Below are 8,537 nucleotides of genomic sequence, written 5' to 3' on the forward strand. Positions count from 1 at the left end.
ATCAAAAGAATACTCATAGATAGCAACAAATTATTTTTATGGAGAAACTTATGATAAATAGATGCTCAGCACCTGGTCACTCTTAGTGTCTCTCCCCAGGTTTGTTGGGTTTTTTTTTAATCTTTTGCACATTTTAAATTTTGGCAATATACTCGTAGGATACAAAATTCTAAATACATATGATGGTACTAAAGCCAAAGCCTTCCTTCCACTAAGGTCGCCTCTTCTGGCAGCCAGTGTTTTTCTCAAGGGAGAATTTACACAGAATTAAGCAACAAATGCACAACTTGTTTTACTTTTAATGGAAATGATAGCAGATAAATAACAATATTTTTACCTTTCTTGTTTCTCTTAATGCTTTTTTTTTTTTTTTTTTTTTTTTTGCGGTACGCGGGCCTCTCACTGTTGTGGCCTCTCCCGTTGCGGAGCACAGGCTCCGGACGCGCAGGCTCAACGGCCATGGCTCACGGGCCCAGCCGTTCCGTGGCACGTGGGATCTTCCCGACCCGGGGCACGAACTCGTGTCCCCTGCAGCGGCAGGCGGACTCTCAACCACGGCGTCACCAGGGAAGCCCAATGCTTTTTTTTTTTTTTTTTTTGAGCCAGAATCCTCCAATTTTAAATTTTAAAAATTATTTATGGGCTTCCCCAGTCTTACAGCTGAGTGATATTCTTCTGGATAGATTATTTAACCAGTTCTCTACTGAACAACATTTAAGTTGTTTCTAGTCTTTTCTCTTCCAAAGGATGCTGCACAGAAGGAACTAGCACATCCGTAATTTTCCATGAATTTAACTGCAGATAAATTCCTAGAAATGGAATTTATGAATTCGGTAGACACTGCCAAACTGCCAAGGACATCTCTTTGTTATTGCAGTGAATTTAAGGGCATTTTTATGGGAGAATAACATATGAATAGAAAAGTGTACAACTCAAATGTTCAGCAACATTACTTTTCAGACTGCATGCACACACTTGTAACTAGTACTCAGATGAAGAAAGAGAACACTATCAGCCCCCAGGAGGACCCAGACATCACCTCCCCAAGGATAACTACTACCCCGATCTCAAAGGGCATACTTTCACCTATTTATTTAGAAAAGTAGAGGCATGCTGTGTGCACTCATAGGTGCTGGGCAGAGTGGTCCTTTTCGTGGCTGTATAGCACTCCACTGGGAAGGGCCCACAGGTCATGCATTCTGCTGTTGATAAACTTGGGTCATTTCCAGTAAGTGGCTATGACAAACAGAGGTGCTGTGAACATTCTAGTTTGCGTTTTGTTGAGCCTGTTTGTATGTGTTGGTTGCAGAGGTCAGAGTAAGATCGCCAGGTCATGCAGTCACCATTCTTTAGTTTTTACTACATGTTGCCAAATCGTTTCCCCAGTTTCCATGCCTACCAGCATAGTAAAGAAAATTCTAGTTTCTCCACGTGCTTACTGAGAACTTCGGGAACGTTGGAACTGTTTCTGCTTTTAGTTCTCTGGTGACACCCGACACCTCCAGATCAGTGATGGAATCCACCGGCTTCTGAGAGCCAGCCTGGGAGAAGCAGTCGGGTGGGGTCTCTTGACGATGTCACATCTTCTGAGTTTTAAAACATTGAGTTATAACTCGTCTACTAGAAAATTATTAACCCTTTGAAATGTACGATTCAGTGATCTTTAAACTTACGAGGTTGCGTATCCATCACCATCATCTGATCCTGGAACATTTTCATCACCCCAACAACAAACCGGGACTGACTTTTTCTTTCTTTTCCTTCCTTCCTTCCCTTCCTCCTTCCTTTCTCTCCCTTTCTTTCTTTATTTATCTGGCTGCACCATGTGGCATGTGGAATGTTAGTTCCCTGACCAGGGATCAAACCCGTGCCCCCTGTAGTGGAAGTGCGGAGTCCAGGGAAGTGCGGAGTCTTAACCACTGGACCGCCAGGGAAGTCCCAAACCAGGACTTTAATTAGTCACTCCCCAATTCCCTCCTCCCTCTGGCCCCTGGCAACCACTAATTTACTTTTCATCTCTATGAACTTGTCTATTCTGGACATTTTATATAACAGGAGTCATACAATATGTGACCTTTCATCTGGTTTTTTACTTAGCATGATGTTTTCAAGGCTCATCCATGGTTTAGCGTGGATCAGAATTCCATTCCTTTTTATGGCTGCATAATATTCCGTTGTATGTCTCTAGCACATTTTGTTTATCCACTCATCAGTTGATGGACATCAACTGGGTTGATGGGATGTTTCTACACCATTAGTGCTGCCAGGATCATTCATGTAGTTTTTCCATGAACACGTTTTTAATTTTCTTGGGACCTCTAAGCTGATTTTTTTAAGAGAAATGGAAATCTACTCACACAAAATGCCCCGCCCCTTTTTTGCATTTTTAAATTTTAATTCATATAAAGTCCACTCTCTTTGGTGAATTTTGACAAATCATATTCATACAACCATCACCACAGTTAAGATTAGAACAGATCCATCCCCCCTCCTCAAACTCTTGTTAACCCTCCTTGTAGTCAATCCCTCCCCCACCCCTGGACACCAAGGATTTGCTCCCTGTCTATATAGTTTTCGCTTTCCAGAAGTCTCCCCAATTTAAAAATCTCGACAAGTAATTACAGTTGTCCTAAAGTACTGTTTGTGGCTGGTTGAGGCTGGAGCCACCGGTGGGCACACCCCACCAAGCCCCACCATGCCCATTTCTTGCTCTGAACATCATCTATTTTTAAATATTTATTTATTTATTTTTGACTGTGTTGGGTCTTTGTTGCTGCACGTGGGCTTTCTCTAGTTGCAGAGAGCAGGGGCTACTCTTCGTTGCGGTGTGCGGGCTTCTCATTGCAGTGGCTTCTCTTGTTGAGGAGCACGGGTTCTAGGCATGAGGGCTTTAGTAGTTGTAGCGTGCAGGCTTAGTTGCTCCGCGGCATGTGGGATCTTCCCTGACCAGGGCTCGAACCCATGTCCCCTGCATTGGCAGGTGGATTCTTAACCACTGCGCCACCAGGGAAGCCCCTTTGCTCTGAACTCTAGACCAGTGTCTAAGGAACCTCTGCTGAGAAAACACAAAATTTGTCTCCACTTCCCGTCCCTCCCTCCTCCTGCCACAGCTTCAGCTGTGGTCTGACTCTTGCATCCTCTCCTTGTTACCTTTGAAATGTTAAAGGAAACCTATGGCTTAGAGTGAGGCCTTTGACTCACACCCCACCCCTCCCCGCAAAGAGTGTCTCAAAGGGCCTGTGAACTAAAGACTGGGATTTGGGCTCCTTGTGGAAATCCAGAATTTCCAATCTTGCACCTTTAAATCTTTATTTGGGGTGGGGAGTGGTCTGTACCACACATAAACAGGATCCTTGGGTGGGGGGGTACTGGAAGAAAAGACTCGGGGTGGTTGAGAGCTCTTAAGAAAGAGGACGGGGATTGGGGGTGTTTAGAGAAGGAGGGAAGATCTCTATCATTCTGGGTAAAGGGATGGGGTGGGAGCTTGCCAAGGTGGAGAGGTCTGTGGGTGGCAGTGTGGGAAACCGAGAGGAGGAAGGGTGCAAAGGATGTGGAGGAGGGCAGGACTGAATGAGGCAGGTGCAGGTATCTGGAGGTGGCTGACCTCTGGGTGAACCTGGGCTCAGCGATGGCCTTGAGCAGTGTGACTTTGGGCAAGTTGTCTTCTCAGCCTCGGTGGGCTGTTCTGCAAAATGGGTACAAGCATCCTCCCAAGACAATGGGACTGGGAGCCCAAGAGTGGGACATGAAGGCTCTTAGGGACCAAGGGAAGGGTCTAGAAGTGTCTGAGGGAGGAACTGCTGGGTTTCCGGGGCTCCCCAGGGTGCAAGGATGACCCACCCTCCTGCTAACACCTTTCCCTGCAGCCAGACGCACCAACTGGTCCTGTACCAGACAGGGGCTTGCTCAGCACTCAGGGACACTCTGAATCTTGCCTGGGCATTGGATGAGAAGACCTCTTACCAAAATGAAAAGGTAGAGACTGTTCAATGAACAGAACAGTACTTGCATGGAAATCTCACTTTGGTTGAAAAAACTCACGTGAGAAAGACCTGGAAGGACAGGACCTGGGTATCGCTCAGAGAGTCAGGACTTGTAAGACTTTATTTTTGCAATCTTTGCTTGACTATATGCTCTGGTTCTCCACACAGGGTCTGCTTTTGTGATTCAATGGTTACTAAAAACATAGCTTTAAAGGCCACCCCCACCCTCCTAGTCAAGTCTGAGCTCCAGGCAGGTCCACTAGGCCTGGGTGCTCTGAACTCCTCCCTCTCTTCACACCTGCCAAGGGCTGCCTCGGGGACTTTGCACTTGCGGTTTCCTCTTCCTCTTCACCCTCCAGCCTCCAGGTGGTGGGGGAGGGAGTGTTCCTGACTGCCTTCTCTAGACAGGGTGCCGGCTGTTCGCTTTCTCGGTCACACACTGCACTTCATTTCCTTTGCGTGTCTTATCAAACTTTACAACGGGAGACACGTTCCGGGTCGCCTCCTGGGCTTCAAATTTGGTTTAACTCAAAAGAAAGTGCGGGGATTTCTACAGTCCGTTAAAGTGGCGCCCTCCTGTGGTCGCGGCCCAGACTCCGACTTCTGGCCACTCAACCCATTTAAAGCTGTGCGTTTGCATTCGATTCAGATGTTACTCTTAACGTGAGACCACATCAAATATTCTTAGCCCACGCTTTCAAAGTGCAGTCATTCCTGAGCGCACGCCGTCACCGGGCTCTGGCGCGGTGAATGAAGGCGCCACACGGCCTGTCGCGTCCAACAAGCCCATTTATTTGGTTTACCGCGCGCTCAGGCCTGCATCACCGGCCGGGACTTCTCGGCCTGCAGCTTCACTCCGGAGCCCGCGAAGCCCGTGCCGCCCTAGAGGAGGAGGAGGAGAAGGAGAGGCGGCGGGGAGCTGGGGTGCCGTAGGGGTTCCCCAGCCCGCGAGGTTAGGTTGGGCCCCGCCCCCTTGGTGGGGCGGGGCCTCGGTAAGGGGGCGGGCCCTCTGAAAGCAGGTCGGGGTTACCGGAAGGCGAGGGGACAGGGAGGAGGGGTGCCACTCACCCGCTGCAGCACGATGATGTCGCGGTCCGTGAGCTTCTCTCCGGTCACGGGGTCCACCATGTCCTTGCGAATCAGCTTCTCCACGCACTCCACGGTGACCACGGCCCCACTGCAGTGAGGGTGAGGGTGGGGTACGACGATCAGAGGCCCCGCCCCAAAGAGACAGCCGCACCCCAAGCCCGCCCCGTCCCACAGGTCCCCAGGTTGTCCCCCAGGTGACTCACGAGGGCCGCAGGACGGCGCACGGTGTGGCGTTGCTCAGGCTGTCGCGGGTCACGGCGCACACGTAGCGCTCGCTGCGCGTGATGAGCCCCACGCGGTCCACGGAGCTGTCGAGCGGCGTGAAGCGCACGGGCGTCAGGTCGGACATGCGCAGCGGCTTCCCGGACATGGGGCAGGTCACGATGCGCGACTGGGGAGCAGGAGGGGGGCCGAGTCAAAAGGCGGGGCTAGAGCCAGGCGGAGGGAGGATGGGGGTCCCTGTGAGGGAGGGGAGGGGGCCCTCAGGACCCTGGCCCTCTCTGGCAAAGTGGGCACACACGGGCGCTTGCTGGAGTAGGGGGCTCACTGGCTTCTCCAGCTTGGTGGCCTTGGCCTCGGGGGTCAGCGATGGGATCCAGAAGCTGGGCAGCGCTTTGTCCTTGTCCTTGCCTGTGGGGCCCGCACTGGACCCGGGTCGGGCATCATCTGCTGGGGGGGAGAGGGGTTCGGACACCGCAACCAGGGAGGCACCTGGCCCCGCGGGAGCCCCACCCACTTGCATGTCCGCTTCTCTCTCACCTGGGCAGTTCCCGGAGGCGGCCTTGGGCGTGAAGGGGTTGAGGGGCCGGCTCACGATGGCCGCCTCCTTCTCCAGGAAGCCCCGCACCTGGTCCTGCGCGGCCGCCCACTGCAGCCCCTTCTGCTCCTCACGCCGGGCGCCCCGCTGCTTCTCGTAGGCCTGTGGGCAGCCAGTCAAGAGCGAGCTAGGCATCCTCCTGTGGCTTGTGAGTTTGGGGCACCGTAGGTGGGGGTTGGGGTGCCTCTGAATTTAAAGGTGGGTGAACTGGAACCCATACAGGGGAGGTTCCTGGCAGAGGCTCTGTTTGGTAGAGGCTGGTGACTGCCTGGGTGTGAATCTTTAATCGGCTGCACAGTTATCCATGGTGTGCCTCTGCTGCCTTTGCCTGTCCCTTCACCAACTGTAGGACAGTTAAGCCATTTCCAGTTTAGCTGGTTTGGGACTCGGTGGTCAACAGCTTGGCTGAAGCGAGACTGCCAGAGCTCAAACCCTGCCTTTGTCACTGATTAGCTCTGTGGCCTCCAGTAAGCACTGTGACCTCTCCTGGCCTCAGTTTCTTCATCCGTAAAATGGGCTGACAATGATGACCTACCTCGGAGGCTCACTGGGAGGGTTACATAGGATGATTTTTTAAAACACTTAGCACCTGGCCTGGCACATAGTAAGTGCTCAATAAATGTAATTTTGGGCCATATGATATTAATTATACAGTATATCTTATCACTTATCTATTATACAGTCTATACAGTGTAGACTCTGTCCCTGCCCTCAAGGGCCCAAGTTCCAGGATAGTAGGGAGCAGAGAAGGTTTATGGAGCCATGAAGGCTCAGGCAGCGGGAGGGCAAGAGGAGACACTGCTCCGGCCACCCAGTGAGCAAGGAGGGAACGCTGATGCTGACTGATGCTCGGGAGGGCTTCCGATGTGGGCTCCACGATGAGGGGCCCACCAGGCTGGGTGGAGGACCTGGGCACAGGGGAAGCCACGCACAGACCAAAAGCTCAACAAGAATCTGGCCCCCAGTGCTTCCTGAGCTCTGGAAATGCCGGCAGGACAAGGAGGGAGACAGGGTCCCTCCTAGCCACAAAATGAGCTCAGCAATGGAAGGTGGGCCTGGCTCCAAGAAAATGCCTAAGAAGTTCTTATCTGTGAGCATTTCCCGCATGCCCTGCAGTGCCCTCTAGTTTGGCCCTGTCAGCCCATTTTAGAGACAATAAAACTGAGGCCCAGGAGATGAGCTGGCATCCACTCATTTACCAAGTATGTCCCGAGAACCTATGGCCTTGGGGTGGGTGAGAACCCCGCTCCCTGCCCCTGGGGCCTGTATCAGACAGCCACAGGTAGAGTCACAACTGTGACAAGTGCCAAAGAAGAGGTGACAGGGGCAGGCCCTCAGGGCCCTGGACTAGCAAGAGGCCAGAGGAGGCAACACCTGGGCTGAAATCTGGAGAACGAGAAGAATTTAACCAGAAGTGGGAGGGGACGGTGTGCCCGGCAGAGGGAACAGCACAGGCAGAGGCCTGGGCAGGGAGGAATTTAGACGGGAGGCCCAGCATTGAAACCGCCTACCCACGCTGGCACCCCCTTCTCCCAGCCCCACCACCTTCATCTGCCGGGCGATCTCCTTCTTCTGGTGCAAAATGTACTCTAGGATTGCCTCCCGCTCATACAGGTAGCCATCGGGGCTGCAAAGAGAGGAGGGCATGAGAAAACACGGGCCTGGCCCAGGCCACATGGCCAGAGATCGATAGTCACCTGACAAACATCAGCTCCCTGCCCAGGGCAACCACTAAGCGTCTTCTAGGCAGCTGCTCACTCAGGGCTCGGCTTAGCTGAGGTGACTGCACTGTTTTAACTCTCCTGGCTTTATAATGTTCTCTGATGCGTAGGCAAAATCGCGCTCTATAAAGGGTTAGCTCAGCAGGCCTGGGCTGTCCAAACCCTGCACATTCCAACCAAAGGACTGGCTCCTGGGAGGGCACCTCTAGGCCTTGGAATGTCCTGCCTGTTAAGAGTGTCTCTGTTTGCCTGGGAGGTTGGGACCATGTGGTGTGAGCTGGACCTCTGGAGGGGCTGAAGACCAAGGTCAGCTAGGCCTAGGTGACTAACCTCCAATAAAAACCCTGGACACCAAGCCTGGAGCGAGCTTCCTGGTGGGTAGTAACTGCTGCTGCGAAAATTAAGCGCTTTCCTGCGACTCCACTGAGAGAGACAAAGGAAGCTTGTGCCTGGTCTCTCTGGGACTCTGCCCCATGTGTCTTTTCCCACTGCTGATTTTATTTATTTAAAAAATTTGGGGGGGGCTTCCCTGGTGGCACAGTGGTTAAGAATCTGCCTGCCAATGCAGGGGACACGGGTTCGAGCCCTGGTCTGGGAAGATCCCACATGCCGTGGAGCAACTAAGCCCGTGCGCTACAACTACTGAGCCTGCGCTCTAGAGCCCACGAGCTACAACTACTGAGCCCGTGTGCCACTACTGAAACCCGCGCGCCTAGAGCCCGTGCTCCGCAACAAGAGAAGCCACCGCAATGAGAAGCCCGCCCCCCCGCAACGAAGAGTAGCCGCCGCTCGCCGCAACTAGAGAAAGCCCGCGTGCAGCAACAAAGACCCAGCGCAGCCAAAAATAAAATAAAAGATCCCACATGCCGCATGGCATGGCTAAAAAAAATTTTTTTAAATAAATAAATTTATTTATTTATGGCTGGG

At 52.3% G+C, this 8,537-nt stretch overlaps 1 protein-coding gene across 1 annotated transcript in view; it reads right to left on the bottom strand.

Annotated features, from left to right (window-relative positions):
* Nucleotides 1–4,081: 4,081 nt before the first annotated feature.
* The window catches only part of NOSIP (nitric oxide synthase interacting protein), a 15,180-nt gene continuing 10,724 nt past the window's right edge, over nt 4,082–8,537 (bottom strand). The window contains exons 4-9 of the mRNA XM_007463367.1: nt 7,435–7,516; nt 5,832–5,991; nt 5,620–5,738; nt 5,276–5,463; nt 5,052–5,160; nt 4,082–4,865 (exon numbers count right to left, since the gene is read on the bottom strand). Coding sequence (XP_007463429.1) covers nt 4,794–4,865; nt 5,052–5,160; nt 5,276–5,463; nt 5,620–5,738; nt 5,832–5,991; nt 7,435–7,516 — 730 coding nt within the window. The 3' untranslated portion in view covers nt 4,082–4,793. The remainder of the gene's footprint in view (nt 4,866–5,051; nt 5,161–5,275; nt 5,464–5,619; nt 5,739–5,831; nt 5,992–7,434; nt 7,517–8,537) is intronic.

This window comes from Lipotes vexillifer, unplaced genomic scaffold (genome assembly GCF_000442215.2).
Source record: "Lipotes vexillifer unplaced genomic scaffold, Lipotes_vexillifer_v1.1 scaffold802, whole genome shotgun sequence".
NCBI lineage: Eukaryota > Metazoa > Chordata > Mammalia > Artiodactyla > Lipotidae > Lipotes > Lipotes vexillifer.